The 26,840-nt window shown below is 34.6% G+C and overlaps 1 protein-coding gene across 3 annotated transcripts in view; it reads right to left on the bottom strand.

Moving 5' to 3' along the window:
• Positions 1 to 26,840, bottom strand: part of LOC150100019 (uncharacterized) — a 204,483-nt gene that overhangs the window by 11,750 nt on the left and 165,893 nt on the right. For all 3 annotated transcript variants that reach the window (XM_090402543.1, XM_090402544.1, XM_090402542.1), the window contains 6 exons: positions 24,341 to 24,544; positions 19,431 to 19,634; positions 17,142 to 17,264; positions 16,701 to 16,898; positions 2,962 to 3,117; positions 417 to 539 (listed from right to left, as the gene is read on the bottom strand). In XM_090402543.1, coding sequence (XP_090258669.1) covers positions 417 to 539; positions 2,962 to 3,117; positions 16,701 to 16,898; positions 17,142 to 17,264; positions 19,431 to 19,634; positions 24,341 to 24,544 — 1,008 coding nt within the window. The remainder of the gene's footprint in view (positions 1 to 416; positions 540 to 2,961; positions 3,118 to 16,700; positions 16,899 to 17,141; positions 17,265 to 19,430; positions 19,635 to 24,340; positions 24,545 to 26,840) is intronic.

Raw genomic sequence — 26,840 nt, 5'->3', positions numbered from 1 at the left:
AAAGGAAATAAATGCAATGATTTATTTATTCATTTTAAAAGAACATGTAAAAAATCAATCACCTTTCTGTCATAAATAACAAATATTTATAATTCAGCGTTTGTTTGTTTCTTGCTGTGTTCCCAAAGTAAAATATATTATTACAGTACATTTTGTATTTACCTATAGAGTATCAGTGTAAACTAAAAACATTGTGTAGTGAAAGTTATCAAATTGACGTAGTTTGGAAATCAATATGAGTACAAATTTGAAAAGAAGCACGCTGATTTAAACGTTATGAATCTATTTAATAATAATAAAGTTTTTGAATTAATTAAATATATTACTGGAACAGGAATTGAATTATATTATATATATATAATTTATGAAGTCGTGGCTTTATAGTTTGAGAAAGCCCTTTCTTCAGCGTTACTAACCTTGGCATGTTTTTGCATCCTCTTCCAGACCGTGGCCATCCAGACAAATGCAATGTGCACTACCGGGTGTGTTAACACAGGTGTCAGAACATCCAAAATTATCAACATCACATTCGTCAATATCTGTAAATGAAAAATTAACAGATTAGCCTTTTTTTTAACAACAAATTATTAATTAAATGATATAGTGCCTCAAACTTTTAAAATTTCGGTAAAATTTTAAATTTCCAGTATTACATAATTAAAGTTACTGAAAAGAGACAAAATGTCAAATGAATTATTTATTTAATATTTTCCCTGTTCTTGAAAGAAAAAAAGAAATCCTTCGGATTTCTTTCTTTCGTTCCTGAAAGCGAACAGGTGGCACTCATTTTAGTTCTGACTTTTTGGAAACACGTAAGAAGCCGGTATCTGCTTCTTACGTATTTCCAAAAAGTATGTCGTATTACGTATGTAACACGACATAAGTATTACGTATGTCGCAGAGGTCGAGTGCATTTCAAAGCCGTGTTAGATCAAAGTCATTATTCGTAATCCTAACTAGTATTCATTTGTATGCACTGTACTCATATGTATTCTTCGTTATATTGTTCTAAATTGTGGAATTAAAAACTCAGTTTTCTTCCAAGGGTTAAAAAAAAATGATTCCTTGCATATATTTAGCTCGATCGACTTAAGTAGAAAAAGTTCCTGTCAGCGGTGACTAGATTCGAACCTATTAACAGTCTTTCTTCAGCATACATAGCGCATGGAAGTTATGACCACACTTGGTAAGCCTGTTTTGCCTTTAATTACAATAATAACAGTTCATTATTTAACTTGAAATACAATTATTTGGATGTAGTCCTTACAAAAGCCACACGTCACCACAGTATGCAACTGTGCTCCGCAAAGACGGTGGCAGAACTTTAATCTTATTCTGCAAAATAGGATTTTGACTCCTTCAAAACAAACATATCTACCCACAAACTCACGGTCACATGACCACCTGAGTATTCATTTGATTGATTGGAGGTGAGTAAGCCGATCTCAAACTAAAGTGGAAGGGTCCCCCTCTCCTCAGGAAAACTCGGATTTTCCATCCACCCAGCGAAGCAAACCGACCAGAATACACGCTATTTGCACCAAAAATATATCTTCAGGCATAAGACTAACGATTATAGATAAGATAAGATTATCTCCAAATTCATAAACCAAGGATACTTGACAGATTGTGGGTTTTAGGGTCTGTAAGTACCGCGAATTATTATTATTATTATTATTATTATTGCACTTTCATTCTCTTTATTATTGCAGATTATAGAACACTGCTTGTCTAAAATTATAAAAAGATGTCGAGAACCATGTTTACACTCCGCTCCACAAATGTGGAAACCATCCTTAAGTGATATCGTAGAACGAAAATTCAGTAATCTGAGCAGCAGTAGTAATAGAAGGGAAAAAAAATCACAAGTACCTTCCATTTATATTCACTGTACCACGAATATGTTAGTTTAAAGTCATCAAAAAATTGTAAAATCGGAACAAAAATGTGTAGTATTTTCAATCAGAGTTTCAACAAGTTTCTTTTTCACTATGACCCACAAATTTCCTATTGGGTTAATATCAGGAGAGTTACCTGGCCACTGAAGCAATTGGATGTTGTGATTTCTGAAGAACTCTTTCACTTTTTTGAAGTGTACATTTCTCCAATATTATTATGTATCGTCGTTTTTCATCATACTGTCGAACGAGAACAAGTAATCTTGGACTGTCATGTGTAAAACAACCCCAGAATATCTTTTTAGCTGGTTGTTTAGGAACTTGTTGAAGGTGGACAGTGGAAGTCTCATCAGCCGCTGATTTGCGAACATGAGATACTCGCTCTCCTTGGATGAAGAAATGGCCCTCATCTGAGAATATGACCTTCTTCCACTTCTCAATAGTCCAATCTTTGTACACTTTTGTCTCTTTTTCTGCATAGCGTTCGTCAACAGTTGTTTCTTTCTTGGTCTATGGGCAGTCCTTCCTGCTTCCAACAATCTTCTACGTTCGGTCATGTTAGAAATATTAATCCCACTAGCTGCCGAGTCTCTAAGTCTGCAGCAGACAATCTTGGATTCATTTTTCGTTTCCTAACTAGGAAACGATCTTGAATAAGTAGTTTCCCTTTGCCTCCCCCCCACATTTTCCTTTTCTGTCAGGAGAAAAAGTACCTGTCTCCCAAAATCTCTTTAAAATTGCATTAACAGTACCCAAACCAACACCACACTCATTGGTAATTTGTCTTTCAGTCACGGATGTGCACTTAGAAAGAGTACAGATTTTTGAACGCTTTCTTGGAGATGTATCCATTTTATAGCTACACAAAATGAATAAAGCACTAGTTTTATTCATTTTAGACAGTTAAAACACGCACCACTCAACCAGAATAGTAAACGGAAACCAAAACTTGAGGATAATTTGGCTCGTTCGGATTAATTTGTTCGCTGCTGTATCTCTCCCATCACATACGTCATAGTTAGTCAAACAGAACTATTTCATTACATACAACAGAATGACGTACCTTGACAGCTTTGTCCAAGAGCTGGATTCCCGGTGTAGCCTTCTTCACAGAAACAGTCAGAAATGGAGTTCTTCCCGTCCCCATTAGTGTACGAGTTCGGTGGACACTCGATGCAAGTTTGTTCGGATACTGACCAGTAGGAATTCTTCCGACACCCTACACCACAAAAAAAAAATAATAATAATTTTTAGTAACGACGATCCAGGAAGTCAAATAATTAGCTTACTAAATTAGTCGATATGGTATGCATCTTAGAAGTAAAAATTATTCATCACTCAGCTAAGCGATCGAGAAAGTAAGGTGTAGAAGAAAGGGTAGAAACGTGTCAAAGCAGATAATTAAAATTATCTTACGAGAGATTTGACTGTCCTAAATTAAATCAAGGAATATACCCAATATGTGCATTTTTTTAAAAAATAATTTTATTCAAGATTTATATATGTTTCATATGCTTCATACTGTTTACAAGACTTCACTGAACGAACAGTAAATCAATACAGATCATTTTTTTCTTTTTTTACCATATCAGACATTAATAATAATCAAAGCTATTATAAACAATATGCTGTTACTTCATTTGCTTGTAATTACCTTATAAGTATGTGAATTGCAGGAGCATATGAAGGCGTTTCATGCAAAAATTTTCTTTCTGAGAGTTGCCGTACTCAGATCATTCACGTCCTGTTATTAATTAAAACGATTTTTTGAACTTGTTATTAATAATATTAAATTAATGAATGTAATAAATTTTCAAACATAAAAGTATATAATTCTTTCTACTATTGCTTAATATTTGCTAAGTCTTGATTTCTATGTGAGCCTGTAGGATGTGAGTTGGTATAGCCTGATACTTGGGATATTGTCACTCCAAGTACTCAGAATTGCTCAAATGAAAGCTCCGAATTAGCTGTAAATAAGTCTACGTACTCTCTTCTCCTTTTTTTAAAAAAAGGGGGATAGAGACAGAGGACTGAACAAATTACAGAGAAGTTGATATTAGTTAAAAGTATTATAAAAAAAGTAATAAAATAGAGTTGTGTCTGACCTTCGCACTTGCCGCTACTCGGTAGTATATATCCAGGTCTACATTCACAACGGTAATTTCCGGGAGTGTTGTTACATTTATGCTGACAGGCAGGGCCGGCGGAAGCGGGCATGCAGAGCATGTGCAGTGCATGCGGGCGTCGCTACGAAGGGGGCGCCGCCGCCCGGGAACCGTTCATAAGTTCATTTTTAAGAAACAAAATTTTTATCATGAAAACAAAAAATTCTTACAATGATCAATATTAAAATAAATAAGGCCGGAACCACCGAATAAAAATTTTAAAAAATTGTATATCGCTGCCTCTTTGATCAACCGGCTATTTACAGTTTTGCAGCAAGAGCAGGCTAAATGCTTGCCTACAGAATGTTGTGTCTACTGCAGTCTAACTAAAGTGAAACGGTGAACAGCTTTTATGTGCAGAAACAAATTTTCGTACAAAACATTTGTTGCTAGTTAACCAGTCATATGGTACGCATCTCAATAGGCTACTGACAGTAGCGCAGTGCGGACTGTTATTTCGTCTCTGTGTCGTGTTGTGTAATAATTTCTTGTGGGAATAAAATAGAAATGGAATCAAAAATTTAAAAAAGTTATCCGGTGCACAAAATCGTAAGCGTCATACTGCGAAAGAAGCAGATGTTAAGAAACAAACTGGGGCTCTTAATAAATTTGATAACATATTAAAATATTCTGATGCAGATTGTGACCAACTAGATACATCAGAAATCAGAGTTGAAGAACCGTGCACATTATCCAATTTGCATGAAAGTACTACCGCAACTATTGAACAACACAACATAACAAGACGCATGATTTAAGTGAAAAATAGTTAGGTGAAGATTTAGTTGTAGTTGACCTAACACTAACACATTGTTAGTCTCTGTAAATTTAGAAGATCCAGGTGAATGGGGAAATATTGATGAAAAATTACGAGTTTTAATTGAAATGGGACCTGTTCAAAAGAAAAATATGATATATCCCAGAGATGCATATGGCCGTAAATTTGGCGACACATATTATAATAGAAAAATGGAAAACGGGAGCTCGTGCCAAGAACATGGCTCATTTATTCCGAAACTTTAAATTCTGTTTTTTGCTTTTGTTGCAAACCTTTCCCACCTACCGAATCAAGTAGTCTTGTAGAAGGTTATAACGATTGGAGAAATGTAAGTACAACTTTGCATAGACATGAGACTAGTTTAACTCACATGAAAAATTTCTTAAAATGGAAGGAACTTGATAAAAATTTAAAAAACAAAACTACTATTGATTGAGAGACACAATGGAAAAGAAACATGGAAAAAGAATTTTAGAACGCTTGATTGAAATTATAAAATTCCTTGGTAGCCAAAATTTAGCTTCTCGCGGATCATCTGATAAATTATATGAAAGCAATAACGGCAATTTTTTAAAATTAGTCGAACTGTTTGCGAAGTTTGATCCCGTTATGGAAAATCATGTTAAACGGGCCCTACAACGAATACAATAGGGTACACTATTTGAGTAAAGACAGTCAAAATGAAATATTGGAAACTTTAAGTAACGCAATCAGGGATACAATTTTAGTATCAATTCGAAAATCTAAATATTATTCCATAATTTTAGACTGCACACTTCATGTAAGTAAAACAGAACAAACGAGCATTATTATTAGCCTTGTTTCCTGTGACAATGGAATTCGCAAGATCAGAGAAAACCTTTTAGGTTTTACAGATATATCAGATTCGAATGGATGTGGTTTATGTGCAACAATAATGGAACAACTGGAAAAATGGAACATGAACATTGAAGATATGTGAGGTCAAGGGTATGACAATGGGGCAAATATGAAAGGGAAAAAATATTGGCTCCAAAATTTGCTTTTAAACAAAAATCCTCGAGCTTTTTACGTGTCATATGCTGCTCATACTCTAAATTCAATCATTAACGATGCAGCCAAAGTGAATGCAGATACAATTAGTTTCTTTGCAATTCTTCAAGAAATATACAATATCTTTTCATTCTCTTACAAACGTTTGTCAATCTTTTTAAAGTTCGTAAAAAATTAATATTGAAACAGCCATCAGTAATATGGTAGGCACTTTTGACCAGATCAAGATCAAGATAAGATAAGGAATCGTGACGTCATTTGATGACATCATTGTGGGCGTGACGTCATGAGATTGGAATGTTAGGAATTTCCTTGGGAGCATATGTGTTAGAGACGTGAGTTCTTGTATTTTGGTTCGCGTATGGAATAATGGGTGATTGTAGAGATAAGGATTCGTGATGTGATTGGTGGTGCACTTCTGACCAGATTAAGATCAAGATATAATAAGGAATAATGACGTGGGTGTGTGTTGTTATCAGATGAAGATAAGTGACATCATTTGTTAGTTGTAAATAAGTTAGGTTATTCTTTAGAATGTAAAGGAAGATATATTAGTGGATAAGGAATCGTGTCGTGATTGGTGGAACACTACTGACCAGATCAAGATCAAGATAAGATAAGGAATCGTGACTATCAATGTTTGTTGTTATCAGATGAAGATAAGTGACATCATTTGTTAGTTGTAAATAAGTGACTTTGTTGTTTTGAATGGAAAGGGAAAATAAGGAATCTTGTCGTGATTGGTGGGACACTTTTAACCAAATCAATATCAAGATAAGATAAGGAATCGTGACGTGAATGTTTATTGTTACAGAGTTTGGAATTTCGCTGTTCTCTTATTGCATTGTTGGTGATATTTAGAGATAAGAATCGTGACGTTATGTGTTTGGAAATTTCTGGGGAACATATGTCTCTCTGTGACATCACAGGCTGTTTTGGTTGGGCCATAGAATTGTGGGTGATGATTTCATGATAAGATATCTTGGAATTTTCCCAGAGTGACACACATCCGACATTATCATCATGTTTTGTTGGGTTGTCTATAGATGGGTGTACTAATTTCCAATACATTATGAGTTATTCCTTTCCTGTTAAAGGGTGGGAATTCTTAGATTAGAGTAGAGTTGTGATAGCGTCCGTGTTTAGGGTTTTCTGAATAATTTAATTATATATACTAATGTCACCGAAACATAGAGTTTGGTTTTCTTCTATAGATGCTGTGCTCATTTTCCATTCCATTTTGGGGTATTTCTTTCCTGTTAAAGGGTGGGAATTCTTAGTGAAAATTGTAGTGATGGCAGTGTTTTAAGCTTTTCTGAATAATTTAATTATATACTAGTGTGCCTCAAACACACACACTTTTTTTCCATAGCGCATCTGTATTTTCTTCTATACTCATATTCTAATTCAAATTCATATTTTATTCATAATGCATCCGAATATTTTGATTTGTCTAAAATTAAGATCTTAAAGTTCAATAAATAAATAAAAAAACAAATTGTGTGTGAATTCACGACGATTTCGAAAGTGATCTTACTGAAACATATATAACACATCAAAGACACTGTTTGTTCTTTTAAGTTTACATATTAATTTCACAGATAATATTTACAAAGCAATATGCAGAAATAGGAATTTACAGATATCACGAATGCATAAAAACTATTCAGTATTAGAATTACGCTTACCGAAACATACGAGCATTGATTATTGAAATTACAATTATCAATTGTCATGTTTAATTTTAAAAAAAACTTAACTTACATTTCTTTCCAGAATGGGAACATCTTGGTACTATGCTTTTCTGAATAATTTAATTATATGGTGGTGTCTCTGCAGCATTTTTAAATAATTAAATTAAAATAAACGGACAGTTAAACGGATTACAAAACCTTTTGTATGTATTCTAGAAATTCTAATGATACTTTAAAATTACTTACAGCTTTCTAGAATGGCTCTTCTAAGTACGAATATTCCAAAAAAAATATTCCAAAATAGTTGAATTTTATATCCACACCACAACACAAACACAAAAACCACAAAGAACAAAATGTCTGTAAATACTGTAACCTGAAAGTGTTGGGTACTTCTTCCTTTAGATTTCAGCCCATAGATGCAATGTTATCATCATGAGCAATATCCCCCAGCGAGCATTTTTCTTCAAATGGGTCTTTCATGAAGATGACATGAGTGAAATTCATAAATTGCAGTATTGTTCAAAAGGTAGCATTTTCTCAAGTTTGGATGTTTCTCAAATACTTACATATGGCTAAGTGATTAGCATTCGCATGAATATGATGACACATATCCTAAAATTATCCATTCTTCGTTTAAATGGGAAATTATTGGTGTAGTAAATTAATGCTTACATTTAATTTTTTAAAACCAATATTGACTATTAATTTTACCTGCAATTCCTTGTGCTCTTAACCTATTTCTGTAACTGAAATTTATTTATTTTATTTATTTTTTCTTTAGCATTAGTAATTTTAACTAAAGGATATGAGACAAACAAGGTTTTGAACTCGCTGTAATGATTTCTTTTAGAAATTTTTTTGCCAGCACAACAAATAAATAGTTATTTCTTATTATTTCAAATGAATATTAGCTCTGTAATATATACTTTGTTAATTTCTATGTTACCTTTTATTTGACTATTAAAAAATGGCTCTGTAAAATAGCCAAATTCTTACAGAATTGTAACTTTTCAGGTGAAATCTTCTCCACTAAAATTCTGGCTACTCCTTTTGCTTCCAAGATTTGGCAGTTTCTTGAAATATTTGAGGGCTCGCATGAACAAAGAAGACTTTTAATTCAATGAATCAAAAAAAATCTCTGGTTACTTTGTGGCATGAAATTTCACAAGGAAAAAAAATGTTATTCTCCTGCTTAAATTTGTATAACACATCAACGACACCCAATTTGTTCATTTAAATTTACACATTTTTTTGAATAAAATATTATTTACAAATTATATTTACTGAATCTAACAATACAGAAAATAAATAAATTGAAAAATAAATCAAAGGTTCTTCTCATGCTTGTGGAATTGCCATCATGTGGTTTTTGACAATGTGATTCTCATCTGAAAGTTAATTTTTCATTTGGTGTTCGTTGGGAATTTATTATTGTAGTAAAATTAAGGGTTACATATTTATATTTTTGAATCCAATACATATACCTCTGAGAATTATTAAAAGCACAGAATATTTCGTTATTTTTCTAAAAGCATTTAAAAGTACATGTTATGTTTTCATGTTTTGGGCATCCAATTTCATTTAAATCAAGAACAGGCCTCCCTAATAACCTTGTTAATGTTTTTGATTTTTCTCTTCCTTTGGCAAGTAATATTTGATATTTGCATTGTTGATTCAATCATGCAATTTCTTAGTTTGTCCAGAGATAGTGAACCACTTTAACACTTCAACTGAGGTTATATTTTATTAACCAAGAATTCTGTTTTTTAACTCTTTCAGGTAATGCTTTACAACTACATGGTGATTTTGTCAATGCATATCTTACAATAATTCCATCAGAAATACAAATTTCTTTAGGAAATAAATTTGAACTCTTATTCAAAAGAAATTGGCAATCAGTTATCCCAATGATAACTGAAAATTCGTATTTTTCACCCACTCTCGATTTTTCATAATCTTTTTCCTTCATTCTTCTTCTTCGTCTTAGATTACTTCATATGGCACCACAAATAAATAGTTTATTATTATTATTATTATTATTATTATTTCACTGATTATTAGGCTGAGCAGACATCTTCTGGAAGAGAGGGGGTGAGGTGGAGTATTGCAGGGAAGACCTCTGTCACCTTCTTGACTACCTTTTCACTTCCACCACCTAATGCTATTTTTTTCTCCAAAGTTATCAGTATCAGTTGGAGGTGACATTACTAAAAGATATCTGCAAAAGATGAGCTTTCTCATGTCCACTAGGCTGAGCAGACAACTTCTGGAGGAGAGGGGGAGAATGGGGATGATGGGGTTAGGTGGGGGGAGCATTGCAGGGAAGATCTCTGTCACCCTCTCGATGACCTTTTCATTTCTACCACCTAATGCTTTTTTCCCCCATCCCAACAATTTCGGACATATGAGTGAAAGAAATAGTCACATGGTCTAACATCAAAAACACTTTTTGAGGATGAAATACTTAACATAATAAGGACAAATAATACAAAATACCCTTCAATCCACAGAGATAAGATTTGCCCTATGATGTCTGAAAGTAAGATAATCTCACATCAACATCATATCCAACAGCATGTAGGAACATGTCTGTGAATAACCATTGTGAAAGTTTCATTTTGGAAGGAACGATCAGGATTAAGGGTCAGGTGAACAGTACTATAAGGAAAAACAAATGAGTCAAGTGTTTTTGCAGTTACGGCAATTTGTTCATCCTGTCCAGCTATCATAGTTGTGGTGATTGGTATCCAGGAAAGTAAAGAAAAATAATGGATGAGCCACAAATGTCATTGAAATTTTCTTTCTTCAGGAAAATAGCATGAGACAAAACTCTTCACACAGCTCTAAAAGGATGGAAACTGATTATTATTTTAGAAGACACGTACATTGTGATGTATTTATCCATGACCACTTGGGAAAAGTTATGCAGGAAGAGGCTCATATCCTTGGCTACTTGCAAAGAAGAGTTGACTATGAAATGGACCTTGGTGAGTGTTATATTCTGAAATGCCAAGATGGGGAACTAATACTCAATGATACAGGAGCTGATAGAAGTAAAGTTTTCTCTATTAGTTGTGAAGAAGTAGAGAGATTTTCACCAAAAATGTATGACATTGATAATCATTTACTAATTTTGGAAGCTGAATTACCAGCTATTCGTATCATGGGGAATATTATCGCTAATCATATAAATTCATCAATGGTAAAATTAGACTTTCAAGATTTTATCCAACTCGATAAAGATTCTTTATTTTGGGACATTTACGAACATTTCACAAAAACTGTTTGTGTATATTTGCTGACAAAAGAATACACAGAATGTTTAGGGAGGTATGGTGTCATTTCCAGACTGACACAGTATCAAACATATGGAACTGTGGTTACCATGGTATCTGATTTAAAAATTCTTTTGTGTGACCAGCTTTTTTAATGTAATGTAACCAAGAAACAGTGAGTAACAAAAATTTTATTCATTGAACTCTTTGGAAAAATGTTAAGAGTCAAAACTAAATATTGTGAGATATTTTTAGGTAAGTACATGTTTCAAATTTTTCTCAGTGAATATACCTGTAAATAGAATTTCAGCAAAATAAAATATGCAATTGTAAACTTAAATGAACAAAGATATGTGCTTTTGTTGTTGAGTTTTTCCACAGTGAATTTTTTACTCAGTTTTTCTGATTAGAACTTGATATTTAAATCCACAACTTTATATCATAATGCAATTCTGTTTAATTATTTTTAAAAAATCACAAAATGTTTGTACTCTCCAGATAACACATATACAAATTTTACCTTTTCCCACAAAAAGTAAGATAAAAACACACCAACAGTATATCCAGCAGCATGTGAAAACATGCCGTTGAGTCATTTGTGCAAATGGTTCATTTTTGAAGGAACAGTCAGGGTAGGGCATGGTAAGTGTTAACAGTACTATAAGAAAATACCAGAGAGTCCAGTGACTTTGGAGTTAAGGTAATCATTCATCCACTGCAGGTGCTGTTTTGTGTTTAGTAATATAAAAGTAATGGGTGAGCCACAAATTCTTTGAAAGTTTCTTTGCGAAAAATTTTAATTGTTTAGAATATAGTAACAGAGAGTTAACATATGCGATCAGAGCTATAATCATAATAAATATGAAATAATAATCATAATAATAAATAACTATTTATTTGTGGTGCAATATGAAGTAATCTAAGAAGAAGAAGAATGAAGGAAAACTATTATGAAAAATCGACAGTGGGTGAAAAATAAGAATTTTCAGTTATTATTCAGATTGCCAATTTCTTTTGAATAAGAGTTCAAATTTATTTCCTAAAGAAATTTATATTTCTGATGGAATTATTGTAAGATATGCATTGACAAAATCACCTTGTAGTTGGAAAGAATTATTTAAAAGAGTTAAAAAACAGAATTCTTGGTTAATAAAATATAAACATCAACTGAAGTGGGAAATTGGTTCACTATCTCTGGACAAACAAAAAATTGGATGATAGAATCAACATGCAAATATCAAATATTACTTGCCAAAGGAAAAGAAAAATCAAAAACATTAACGAGGTTAATAGGGAGGCCTATTCTTGATTTAAATGAAATTGGATGCCCTAAACGTGAAAATATAATGTGTACTTTGAAATGCTTTTAGAAACATCATGAAAAATTCTGTGCTTTAATAATTCTCAGAAGCATATGTATTGGTTTCAAAAAAATAAATATGCAACCCTTAATTTCACTACAGTAATAAATTTCCAACGAACACCAAATGAAAAATTAACTTTCAGATGAGAGTCGCATTGTCAAAAACCACATGATGGCAATTCCACAAGCATGGGAAGAAACTTTGATTTATTTTTCATTTTATGTATTTTCTGTATTGTTAGATTCAGTAAATACAATTTGTAAATAATATTTTATTTAAATAAAATGTGTAAATTTAAATGAACAAATCGGGTGTCGTTGATGTGTTATACAAATTTAAGGAGAATAACATTTTTTTTCCTTGTGAAATTTCATGCCACAAAGTAACCAGAGACGTTTTTTTGATTCATTGAATTAAAAGTCTTATTTGTCCATGCATGCCTTCAAATATTTCAAGAAACTGTCAAATTTTGGAAGCAAAAGGAATAATCGGGTTTTAAATTAATAGCCAGAATTTTAGTGTAGAAGATTTCACCTGAAAAGTTACAATTCTGTAAGAATTTGGCTATTTTACAGAGCCATTTGTTAATAGTATTACAGTCAAATAAAAGGTAACATAGAAATTAACAAAGTATATATTACAGATCTAATATTAATTGAAATATAAGAAATAACTATTTATTTGTTGTGCTGGCAAAAGAAATTTCTAAAAGAAAATGCAAGTGCAAGTTCAAAACCTTGTTTGTCTCATATCCGTTAGTTAAAATTACTAATGGTAAAGAAAAAATAAATAAAATAAATAAATTTCAGTTACAGAAATAGGTTAAGAGCACAAGGAATCGCAGGTAAAATTAATAGTCAATATTGGTTTTAAAAAATCAAATGTAAGCATTAATTTACTACACCAATAATTTCCCATTTAAACGAAGAATGAATAATTTTAGGATATGTGTCATCACATTCATGTGAATGCTAATCACTTAGCCATATGTAAGTATTTGAGAAACATCCAAACTTGAGAAATTGCTACCTTTTGAACAATACTGCAATTTATGGATTTGACTCATGTCATCTTCATGAAAGACCCATTTGAAGAAAAATGCTCGCTGGGGGATATTGCTCATGATGATAACATTGCATCTATGGGCTGAAATCTAAAGGAAGAAGTACTCAACTATTTCAGGTTACAGTATTTAAAGAAATTTTGTTCTTTGTGGTTTTTGTGTTTGTGTTGTGGTGTGGATATAAAATTCAACTATTTTGGAATATTTTTTGGAATATTCGTACTTAGAAGAGCCATTCTGGAAAGCTGTAAGCATTTTTAAAGTATAATTAGAATTTCTAGAATACATACAAAAGGTTTTGTAATCCATTTAACTGTCCGTTTATTTTAATTTATTTATTTAAAAATGCTGCAGAGACACCACCATATAATTAAATTATTCAGAAAAGCATAGTACCAAGATGTTCCCATTCTGGAAAGAAATGTAAGTTAAGTTTTTTTTTTAAATTAAACATGACAATTGATAATTGTAATTTCAATAATCAATGCTCGTATGTTTTGGTAAGCGTAATTCTAATACTGAATAGTTTTTATGCATTCCTGATATCTGTAAATTTCTACTTCTGCATATTGCATTGTAAATAATATCTGTGAAATAAATATCTAAACTTAAAAGAACAAACATGATGTGTTATGTATGTGTAAGTAAGATCACTTTCGAAATCGTAGTGAATTCACACACGAGTTGTTTTTTTATTTATTTATTGAACTTTAAGATCTTAATTTTAGACAAATCAAAATATTTCGATGAACTATGAATAAAATATGAATTTGAATTAGAATAGGAATATAGAAGAAAATACAGATGCGCTATGGAAAAAAAAGTGTGTGTGTTTGAAACACACCAGTTCATAATTGAAGTATTCAGAAAAGCTTAAAACTCTGCCGTCATCATAATTTTCACTAAGAATTCTCACCCTTTAACAGGAAAGAAATACCCCAAAATGTAATGGAAAATTAGCACAGCCATCTATAGCAGAAAACCAAACTCTATGTTTGAGTGACATTAGTATATATAATTAAATTATTCAGAAAAACCTAAACATGGACACCATCACAACTCTACTCTGCTCTAAAAATTCCCACCCTTTAACAGGAAAGGAATAACTAATAATGTATTGGAAATTAGTACGCCCATCTATAGACAACCCAACAAAACATGACGACAATGTCTGATGTGTGTCACTCTGGGAAAATTCCAAGATATCTTATCACAAAAACATCGCCCACAATTCCATAGCCAAACCAAAACACCATACAGAGACATATGTTCCCCAGAAATTTCCAAACACATAACGTCACGATTCTTAACTCTAAATATCACCCACAATGCAATAAGAGAACAGCGAAATTCCAAACTCTATAACAACAAATATTCACGTCAAGATTCCTTATCTTATCTTGATCTTGATCTGGTCAAAAGTGACCCACCAATCACGACACTATTCCTTATTCTCCCTTTCCATTCAAAACAACAAAGTCACTTATTTACTACTAACAAATGACGTCACCTATCTTCATCTGATAACAACAAACATTCACGTCACGATTCCTTATCTTATCTTGATTTTGATCTGGTCAGAAGTGCACCACCAATCACAACACGAAGCTTTATCTCTACCATCACCCATAATTCCATACCCGAACCAAAACACAAGAACTCACGTCACTAACACATATGCCCCAGGGAAATTCCTTACATTCCAATCTCATGACGTCACGCCCACAATGACGTCATCAAATGACGTCACGATTCCTTATCTTATCTTGATCTTGATCTGGTCAAAAGTGCCTATCATACTACTGATGGCTGTGTCAATGTTAATTTGTTTACGAACTTTAAAACGATTGCCCAACGTTTGTAAGAGAATCAAAAGATATTGTAAAGAAACTTCTGTGTTTCTTTATTTCGTTTCTTTTCTCCATATGGATCTTCTGTGGTAAGAAATTCAGACCAGTTTGGATTTCGGGTGAAGGAACAAGTGTAACTTCCAATTGTGTTTTTACAAGTACCCTGGCAACGTTCAGCAATTTCCGGGATGCTGCACTCGTCTTTATCTGAAGAATTCATTTATTGCTAAAGATACTAATAATGATAATTCATTTGTTTGCTAGCATGCAAAAATATGTGGATTTCAAGTATGGTTGGAAGACAGACGAGGATTGTTCTTTCGTTGCAATTTCCACATTGTAGAGTAGTTTCAATAACATTACTACACTATAGCTATGTGATAGATGAATTTCATTATCTTGTGTGGCTCCTATTCTAATTATTTGGGGTCCGTAGCGTCTTCAAAAAGTTTGGTCTCTCCAGCAGTGTTTCAGATTAAGCCTATCTACGGTACCAATGTGCTGCATTGACAATCCTTCCTGAATAAGATTGCGATAAGAAAATGATTACTATAATTGGAAAACTTGTCATATTCACTACAGTACAATTTTTCATATAAAAATTGAAATGTTCTGTGAGATCAACAAAAAAAAAACTATTAATTACATTTTCAGCTCAATCACGATACACGCGCGCGCGCGTGTCTTCATTCGCATTGTTTGAATGTGACAACCAGACTTAGAAAGACTTCTCAGTCTTCGAATATTCAATTCCGAACTGGAAAGAATCTTCAAAATTTCTCTATTTTCTGCATTAAATGTTGCTGGAACATATAAGACTTGTAACTCTGATTCCTATAGATTCAATTTTAGGTGCATTACGCAAACTACGCAGTGCCTAGACTCATTTTGTCCATTCATCCTTTCATCCTCAAATAATTCAATAACTCCATTCTTGCTAGACAGATTTTTATTAAATTTTGACTGAGGTTTTATCAAAATTGCTGAGCCACGTCAATTTCAATTTAATCACTCTTGTAATCCAGAGAAATGGTTGAAAAGTTTTCTGTGTAGCATTTAATGAAATTTCATATTTTAGATCTGTCCTGAGTCTCCCTAGCTCAGTCTGTTTCAACGATGTGTTTGGTTCGAAAGATTTAAATTCAAATGCCGACACTCTTCTAACTGTCGGCCTGATTGGCTGAATGAATAACTGCTTCGTTCTCCAGCTGGAGATTGAAATTCAAATCAACAACCGTCTGGTGATTTAAATCTCATTGTGCCATGGATGTGTTTGATTGTCTTTAGGTGGTAGATGATGTTCATTATTGTGAAGACATTGCCCTGCTTACTGGAAGCCTGAACTGGGTTTGAAAAAGGTTCTTGTTTAGTCTCTAAAGCTGTGTTTTCTGAAACTGAAGGATCTGGAAATGCCTCAGTACTAAATATGTTGAAGATAGCAAAATTATTGTGGTAATCATGTCGTACAAATTAGATATCCTGTTTCGCGTACATTTTCGTTAAAGACATTGGTATGAAAATTTTAACTGCACAAAAATTTAACGACAGTAGGCAATGCCTTTTCATTGAACTTACCAACACAAAATATTCCACGAAGTATAAATCCGGTACTACATCTGCTAACTACAGATATTCCCACATTTGAAGTATGATTGTCTGTTTCTTCTCGATTAGATCCTTCACTTTCCCTAATACAATTGTAACTACCAATTGTGTTTACGCAGATTCCTGTACACATTCGTGAGATTTCCGGAATTTCACACTCGTTGTAATCTGTAAAGAGGGAGAAACAAGATAGTAAGAGTCAGATCCACTAAACATAAAGGATAGTAGTGCTATCGGTACATTCGAGAACAAGTTAAATTTTGATATCTTATGTATGAATATTTTTCAGTTCGACTACAATTATCTGTCGCAGTTAAAAATAGAAATAACAAAAAAATTAAAATTATATTTTTTAAAAAGACAACATTTATATTCATGGAAGCCATAAAGTTTATAATTTTTCCTTCTTACCTATACATGTTTTGTTGTCGTCTGCTAATTTATAACCCTGTTTGCATGCACAAAATGCCCTTCCATACATTTTTTGACATATATGCGAACATCCGAAATTATCCTTCTCACAGTCATTTATATCTGAAAATAAATAAACGGAAAAAATTAAAAGAAAAATTCGTGTAACAGGAAACATAATCTCGAAATAAACTGTGTTATGGAAATGAGTATTGGGAAAACACGTTTAGAATGAAACAAGATATTTGCATTTCTTGATTCATATAGGCAACATGATTAACATAGAAATATGAGAGTGTGCTGCCTCAGCCTAAGAATGTAAAGGAAGATCCAGGATCCTAACACCAATAACCTTTATGTGAACTTCCTTGGCTAGTACGGAAATCTCGGCAAGCCAGTATGGAGAGTGAGAGTTCGAGGAGTTAACAGGATTCAGGTTAATGGTCATGTAAAAATCTACGCAGTCTCGGTTGCTGCAAAAGGACAGCTGCACATAAGTCATACATCAACCATGGCCATCAACATGTAAAGAACATCGTGATGTGGAACGACGAATATGACCTACCGGTCTGATGGAGGAGTGTGGATACAGAGAATACTCTAGTGCATCGTCCTTACATTGACGTATGATGGCTGAGGTGTTGCTCCTATTATAGATTCGGACTTGTAAGCGTAGACTAGGAAGATAAAATCCGGTGATTATGCAATATTTCTGAATAATGCAATACCTCCTACGTTTTCAAGAATAGACCCAGTGTCTTCTGTGAAGGACATTTTAACATAAATGTCCTTCGCAGAATTCCGATCCAATCCAATAAAACGGAGTATTGTATCCGAGTGAGAGCATTACGTTCAGTCTTGTAGAGTGTTGTACAAAGTGGTGCTGTTGAAGTAAGAATTGCCCAAAATGTAAACGCGTTTTCACAATCTAATGGAGAGTATGTTAAGAAGAGTGGAACGTGTGATCAAGTTCAAAGGAGGACCAAAGCACAGTTGAAGTTTCGTCGGTTTTTCTGAAATAGAATGTTCTTCCAATACTCATTTTAACATGGTAAACACAAATAACTGTTGGGAAAAAAAACATTTTTTAGCAAAGATTGAAACTAACTTTCTAAGTTTAAGAAGCATTGCCAAGTATTAAATGAAGATCATTAAATGAAGATTAAAATGAGGTTTTGTGTTGTGCAGGTATCTTAGCATCATAATAAATATACATAAACGAAGGTATGAAGATGAGTTAGATGATTTGGAAATCTCATTTCGATCCTGTCGAAGCATTTTAACATACGATCTTAACAACCTACGCGTTGCTAAACACGTCGCGATTTGTTTTCTAAACCCTCGTACTTCCCGGATCTGAACCGGAAGCGAACTGTGCTAGGTGGTTGAATAGTTCACCCCGAATCTAAAGTGATCTCAATCATTTCGTGCCTTCTGATGAAACAAGAAATTTAAGATTTTTTATAATTAGGTGGTTTTTTTTTGGTAAGAGTATAATTAACAAATCATATTAATTATAATTAAAAGGGATAAAAATGCCATGTTGTTTTACAGCCAGAAAGCGAGACTCTAAGATCGAGAACTACGATCTATGAGTTTCATGCCGAAGAAATATCGGCGAATCCAATTGTAAGTGACCACTTGGTACAACACCAGGTCTTCCTACTCACTGATGAGACCTCAAAAAAGGTTGAAACCGGTCTGGGTAGTGACTTCTTCTCATAATGTAATGAGAGTATTACATCTCCTAGGAGCTGTGTTTATACATTATTAGAAAATATCAAAGACAGTGAGGGAACTTGCTCCAACTTTGCTTCGAGTTGCCTTGGTGTTGTACCAAGTGGTCACTTACACTTGGATTCGCCGATAGCTCTTCGGCATGAAACTCATAGATCGTAGTTCTCGATCTTAGAGTCTCGCTTACTGGCTATAAAACAACATGGCATTTTTATCTCCTTAATTTTAATTAAGGTCGCCAGAAAAATAGCCGTTTCGCTTTTCATCTTTGTTATAATATTAATTATACTTTTTACTTATAATTATACTATTAATCACAATATTAATATGTAATATTGTGTAACAGCATACATTTCCGATACTCAATTATCTTAAATAAGGAGTCCTGCCAAAATGATCTTAATTGGGCCAAGCATTTTCTACTGCTGGGGGTGAATATGTAGGAGGATAGCTAAACACCATTCGTTCGGGGAGGGGGATTTTGATCACACAGATTTGGCAAATTGCAATAGTAAATTGACTCATTCCTGTATTTAGTGTTAATCAACTTACCAATGCAAGTTTTCCCATTTTCTGAAAGCTCATATCCAGGCCTACAGAAGCATTTAACTTTATCATCCACCAACTTACATTGGTGAGTACAATTCCCATTGTTCACCAAACATGATTGCTTTTGTTGCTTTTCATCTCCGAGATCAGGTTGCTGTGTCTTTACCGGTGATTCACCTCCAGATTGAGAATACTCGCTTCTTGATTCTGTAATAGGATTTTAAAAAAACTTGTAAACATAAAACTATAAATCAGTCGCGATTTAATTAGCAACTGTCATCGCGCTAACTAAATATGTTTTTAATATTTTTGAGTTATTAAAAAAATAAAATGAAATAAATAGACGTTAATAATTGCTTGATTTATAGCTTGATGGCTGAACAGGAAGTGGTACTTACCCACACAAGACTTCTTGTCGTCTGCAAGGCATTTGAAACTGTTTTAGAGTTCGTGATAGCGTTACCACGGAAATGTCATATACTTTGTATTCTTATTTAAATTGCTTCTTGTATTTATGATTTAAATATTGTTAGCTAATTCTCTTAAGTCGGTTTTCTCTTTCACGGAGTTTAACTTCTGGGTGTTTTTAATGTACTTCTTTATGAAATGTAAAAGATCATTATTTAGATTAACTACTATAACTCAGAGTGGGATAAATTACTATTGATATTGGTCACTGCAGATTGCTTTAGTGCTAACAGCAGGAGCTGATTCTTTTTTACTTTTTGATTTACTGTAGTATATTCTTTCTTTGCCATATTTCCATTTTTTTCAAAGAATTTGAAAAAATACGAGGCCGACAGATGAAAAAATTCAAAAAATTAAAAAAGAATTCTACCGTCAATCCAAAACTTGCAACCAACACCGCAATCAACCTTTCTTCAGTCACCCTTAAGCCTGAAGCACTCAACGCGCTTGCACGTTGCCACAACTTCGCCATTGCTCCCAGAAAAATACCCAGTGAGGATATTATGATCTAGATCGAAAGGGGAATCCGCCACCTTCCACATCAAACCGCCAACAGTGTAAGACTGGCTGTAGCTTGTGTCCTTTCCAAAACAAGACCACTAAAAACCAACATATCCAACAAGGAATTTAAAGCTCTGCAGGAAATGAGGAATAATAAAGAATTAGTTATCACCAAAGCGGATAAGGGAAATGCAACTGTAGTACTTAAAATCTTGATGCTCTTCTATTAAATCGAGCTACATACCTCCCTATCGAATATAATCCCACAAACTCACAAATCAGAAAACTTATCAGGCCCCTTAAGAAAGTTACTTCTTGGTCTGTAGAAGTTACCAACAGATTAAAGCCGTTTAACTCTATATCCCCCCGGTATTTACGGACTCCCAAAAATACAAAAAGAAAATCTGCCATTACGTCTCATAGTGGATGGCATTGATTCCGCCACATAAAAATTAGCCAGACATTTGGCCAAAGAGCTAACACACTATACTGGCAACACACCATCATCACACATAAAAAAACTCAGCCCACTTCAAAGAAAGCATAGAAAACCTTACACTCGACATATTGACATAATGGTCAGCTTTGAAGTCTCCTCCTTATTCAAAAATGTCCCACTCGAGAAAACTTTAGAGCTAATCCAAGCTAAATTTTCTCCGGATATCTCAGCCCTGTTGTTTATTATTTTAACGGTATAATAGAACACAGAAACTAAGTAAATAATTAATTTTTTGACTTGATGCTGATATTTCGCTGGTATTATAACCAGCATCTTCAGAGCACAAAAACACTGTTTGTCACAATACGCGAGACTAAAACAACATGGTGTACTTAACCAAAATTGTAGCAGCAACACAAAGACTAGAGTCCTGATTTTGGCGCCCTCTATCTGAAAAAAAAAAAAAAAAAAAAAAACGCTATCATATATTACTAGAGTCCTAGAAAAGTGCTAGTTTTTCTTAATATGACTGTCTCCCAGATCTTCGGCAAGTTAATACAGCCATATTTGTTGAGATTTGGAGTGTGTTTTAGGGCTTCTGTCGCCTCTAAGAACAATCTCTCTGATTTATATGGGTTTCTGTGTAGTACTTTTGTGTTTTTCCAGTTGATCCTGTGTGCAGGGGTATCCTGAGTATGGTCTGCTAGGCCCGACTTCCCATAATGATATTTCCGGACGTATCTTTTATGTTCGCTGATGCGGATATTCACAGTTCTTCCTGTTTGACCGTAGTAGGCTTGATTGCATGAGCAGGGTACTTGGTAGACTCCTGGATGTGATAAAGGAGGAATGCTGTCCTTGGGTGAGCGGATGATTGGTTTGAGCGGATGATTGACTCATCCGCTCACCCAAGGACAGCATTCCTCCTTTATCACATCCAGGAGTCTACCAAGTACCCTGCTCATGCAATCAAGCCTACTACGGTCAAACAGAAAGAACTGTGAATATCCGCATCAGCGAACATAAACGATACGTCCGGAAATATCATTATGGGAAGTCGGGCCTAGCAGACCATACTCAGGATACCCCTGCACACAGGATCAACTGGAAAAACACAAAAGTACTACACAGAAACCCATATAAATCAGAGAGATTGTTCTTAGAGGCGACAGAAGCCCTAAAACACACTCCAAATCTCAACAAATATGGCTGTATTAACTTGCCGAAGATCTGGGAGACAGTCATATTAAGAAAAAACTAGCACTTTTCTAGGACTCTAGTAATATATGATAGCGTTTTTTTTTTTTTTTTTTTTTTTTTCAGATAGAGGGCGCCAAAATCAGGACTCTAGTCTTTGTGTTGCTGCTACAATTTTGTTTAAGTACACCATGTTGTTTTAGTCTCGCGTATTGTGACAAACAGTGTTTTTGTGCTCTGAAGATGCTGGTTATAATACCAGCGAAGTATCAGCATCAAGTCAATAAATTAATTATTTACTTAGTTTCTGTGTTCTATTATACCGTTAAAATAATAAACAACATGTTCAACGAACACATAAGTCTGTCCACACGTTTAAGGATCTCAGCCCTGTTTCAGTTCACAATGAACTCAGGCTATTTCGTTTGGCAAGGAAAATTCTACAAACAAATAGAGGGGACAGCCATGGGTTCACCACTCTCCCCGGGGACCCTTAGCCAATTTCTTTATGGAGACCTTTGAAGAAAAAGCCTTAGCCCCTGTCCTACAAAAACCAACCATATGGCTCCGCTTCTTTGATGATATGTTCGCTATTTGGCCAAATGGCTCTGAAACACTCCTCTCCTTCTTAACACACTTAAACAACCAACACCCCAGAATCAAGTTCACCCTGGAAAAAGAGGAAAACAACAGCCTTCCTTTCCTAGACACACTAGTCACCCGCCAGCCTGATGGAACCTTGGTTTTCTCATTTTATAGAAAACCCACCCATACAGGCAGATACATTCACCAACAATCCCCCCCACACAACAATATGGAGTGGTGAAAACACTATACAACAGAGCTAAACTAATCTGTTCTAACCGCATGGCCCTAAACACTGAAATAAATCACATCCTCAACACTTTCTGAGCCAATGGCTACCCCCCCAAAAAATCCAAAAAATATTTAAACCTACAAACCACAGTCCCCCCCTCCACAACAAAGATTACTCTAAATCCATCACCATTCGCAACATCCGAGGCACCTTGGAAAAAATTACCAAAATTTTAAAAAAACATGACCTCACCACCTGTTACAGGCCTTACAGAAAATTGGCATCCTTTATCCGCTCTATCAAAGAAATACCACTTCCCCTAGAACTACCTGGTGTGTACCAGATCCCTTGCAGTTGAAAAACTGTCGTACTTTGGCCAAACAGGCAGGACAGCGAATATCAGAATTTCTGAACACAAGGACTACATTCCGGTTTCACAAGTACAGCCATTCTGGTCTTGCAGACCATCCTCTGGATACTCGCCACAGAATACGGTGGAAGAAAGCTACAGTAATACACCGGAGCAAATACAAATTCGAAAGAATATTTATGGAATCAGCCTCAGCCCTAAGAATTTCCTCAAACCTCAACAAATTTAGTATTGTTCTGTCACTGCTTGGTTCGTTTAACAGTCTTTAAAAGTAATTACTCCAGACATCTAAAATATCTTCATTTAAATAACTTTGGCGAGAAGAAAAAATACATCTCGTTATTGAGAAAGCGGCTTGAAATGGTACAGCATAGTATTTATATGCTAAATTCAAGCTGTATATTATATTTTCTTCTAAAGTTTGCTTTAGAAGAAAGAACTATCGGCGAATCCAAGTGTAAGTGACCACTTGGTACAACACCAGATCTACCTACTCACTGATGAGACCTCAAAAAAGGTTGAAACCGGTCTCGATAGTGACCTCTTCTCATAATGTAATGACAGTATTACATCTCCTAGGAGCTGTGTTTGTACATTATGAGAAAATATCAAAGACAGTGAGGGAGCTTGCTCCACCTTTGCTTCGAGTTGTCTTGGTGTTGTACCAAGTGGTCACTTACACTTGGATTCGCCGATAGCTCTTCGGCATGAAACTCATAGATCGTAGTTCTCGATCTTAGAGTCTCGCTTACTGCCTATAAAACAACATGGCATTTTTATCTCCTTAATTTTAATTAAGGTCGCCAGAAAAATAGCCGTTTGGCTTTTCATCTTTGTTATAATATTAATTATACTTTTTACTTATAATTATACTATTAATCACAATATTAATATGTAATATTGTGTAACAGCATACATTCCAGATACTCAATTATCTTAAATAAGGAGTCCTGCCAAAATGATCTTAATTGGGCCAAGCATTTTCTACTGCTGGGGGTGAATATGTAGGAGGATAGCTAAACACCATTCGTTCGGGGGGGGGGGGGGATTTCGATCACACAGATTTGGCAAATTGCAATAGTAAATTGACTCATTCCTGTATTTAGCGTTAATCAACTTACCAATGCAAGTTTTCCCATTTTCTGAAAGCTCATATCCAGGCCTACAGAAGCATTTAACTTTTTCATCCACCAACTTACATTGGTGAGTACAATTCCCATTGTTCACCAAACATGTTTCCTTTTGTTGAATGTCCTCTGCGAGATCAGGTTGCTGTGTCTTTACGGATGATTCACCTCCAGAGTGAGAATACTCGCTGCTTGATTCTATAATAGGATTTTAAAAAAACTTTTAAACATAAAACTATAAATCAGTCGAGATTTAATTAACAACTGTCATCGCGCTAACTAAATATGTTTTTAATATGTTTGAGTTATTAAAAAAATAAAATGAAATAAATAGACGTTAATAACTGCTTGATTTATAGCTTGATGGCTGAACAGGAAGTGGTACTTACCCACACAAGACTTCTTGTCGTCTGCAAGGCATTTGAAACTGTTTTAGAGTTCGTGATAGCGTTACCACGGAAATGTCATATACCTTGTATTTTTATTTAAATGGCATCTTTTATTTATGATTTAAATATTGTTAGCTAATTCTCTTAAGTCGCTTTTCTCTATCACGGAGTTTAACTTCTGGGTGTTTTTAATGTACTTCTTTATGAAATGTAAAAGATCATTATTTAGATTAACTACTAAAACTCAGAGTGGGATAAATTACTGTTGATATTGGTCACTGCAGATTGTTTTAGTGCTAACAGCAGGAGCTGATCCCTTTTTTCTTTTTGATTTACTGTAGTATATTCTTGCTTTGCATATTTCCATTTTTTTCAAAGAATTCGAAAAAATACGAGGCGACAGAAGAAAAAATTCGAAAAATTAAAAAAGAATTCTACCGTCAATCCAAAATTTACAACCAACACCGTAATCAACCTTTCTTCAGTCACCCTGAAGCCTGAAGCACTCAACGCGCTTGCACGTTGCCACAACTTCGCCATTGTTCCCAGAAAAATACCCAGTGAGGATATTATGATCCAGATCGAAAGGGGAATCCGCCACCTTCCACATCAAACCTCCAACAGTGTAAGACTGGCTGTAGCTTGTGTCCTTTCCAAAACAAGACCACCAAAATCCAACATATCCAACAAGGAATTTAAAGCTCTGCAGGAAATGAGGAATAATAAAGAATTAGTTATCACCAAAGCGGATAAGGGAAATGCAACTGTAGTACTTAAAATCTTGATGCTCTTCTATTAAATCGAGCTACATACCTCCCTATCGAATATAATCCCACAAACTCACAAATCAGAAAACTTATCAGGCCCCTTAAGAAAGTTACTTCTTGGTCTGTAGAAGTTACCAACAGATTAAAGCCGTTTAACTCTATATCCCCCCGGTATTTACGGACTCCCAAAAATACAAAAAGAAAATCTGCCATTACGTCTCATAGTGGATGGCATTGATTCCCCCACATAAAAATTAGCCAGACATTTGGCCAAAGAGCTCACACACTATACTGGCAACACACCACACACATAAAAAACTCAGCCCACTTCAAAGAAAGCATAGAAAACATTACACTCGACATACTGACATAATGGTCAGCTTTGAAGTCTCCTCCTTATTCACAAATGTCCCACTCAAGAAAACTTTAGAGCTAATTCAAGCTAAATTTTCTCCCGATATCTCAGCCCTATTTCAGTTCACAATGAACTCAGGCTATTTCGTTTGGCAAGGAAAATTCTACAAACAAATAGAGGGGACAGCCATGGGTTCACCACTCTCCCCACCCTTAGCCAATTTCTTTATGGAGACCTTTGAAGAAAAAGCCTTAGCCTCTGTCCTACAAAAACCAACCATATGGCTCCGCTACGTTGATGATGTGTTCGCTATTTGGCCACATGGCTCTGAAACACTCCTCTCCTTCTTAACACACTTAAACAACCAACACCGTAGAATCAAGTTCACCTGGAAAAAGAGGAAAACAACAGCCTCCCTTTCCTAGACACACTAGTCACCCGCCAGCCTGATGGAACCTTGGTTTTCTCATTTTATAGAAAACCCACCCAAACAGGCAGATACATTCACCAACAACCCCCCCCCCCTCACAACAATATGGATTGGTGAAAACACTATACAACAGAGCTAAACTAATCTGTTCTAACCGCATGGCCCTAAACACTGAACTAAATCACATCCTCAACACTTTCTCAGCCAATGGCTACCCCCCGAAAAATCCAAAAAATATTTAAACCTACAAACCACAGCCCCCCCCCCCTCCACAACAAAGATTACTCTAAATCTATCACCATTCCCAACATCCGAAGCACCTCGGAAAAAATTACCAAAATTTTAAAAAAACATGACCTCACCACCTGTTACAGGCCTTACAGAAAATTGGCATCCTTTATCCGCTCCATCAAAGACATACCACTTCCCCTAGACCTACCTGGTGTATACCAGGTCCCTTGCAGTTGTAAACTGTCGTACTTTGGCCAAACAGGCAGGAGAGCGAATATCAGAATTTCTGAACACAAGGACTACATTCCTGTTTCACAAGTAC

This window comes from Typopeltis vanoorti, chromosome 13 (assembly GCF_054136105.1).
Source record: "Typopeltis vanoorti isolate ZY-2024b chromosome 13, IOZ_Tvanoo_1.0, whole genome shotgun sequence".
NCBI classification, from domain to species: Eukaryota; Metazoa; Arthropoda; class Arachnida; order Uropygi; family Thelyphonidae; genus Typopeltis; species Typopeltis vanoorti.
The sequence above is the reverse complement of the archived record's forward strand: the minus strand, read 5'-3'. Positions and strand labels throughout refer to the sequence as shown.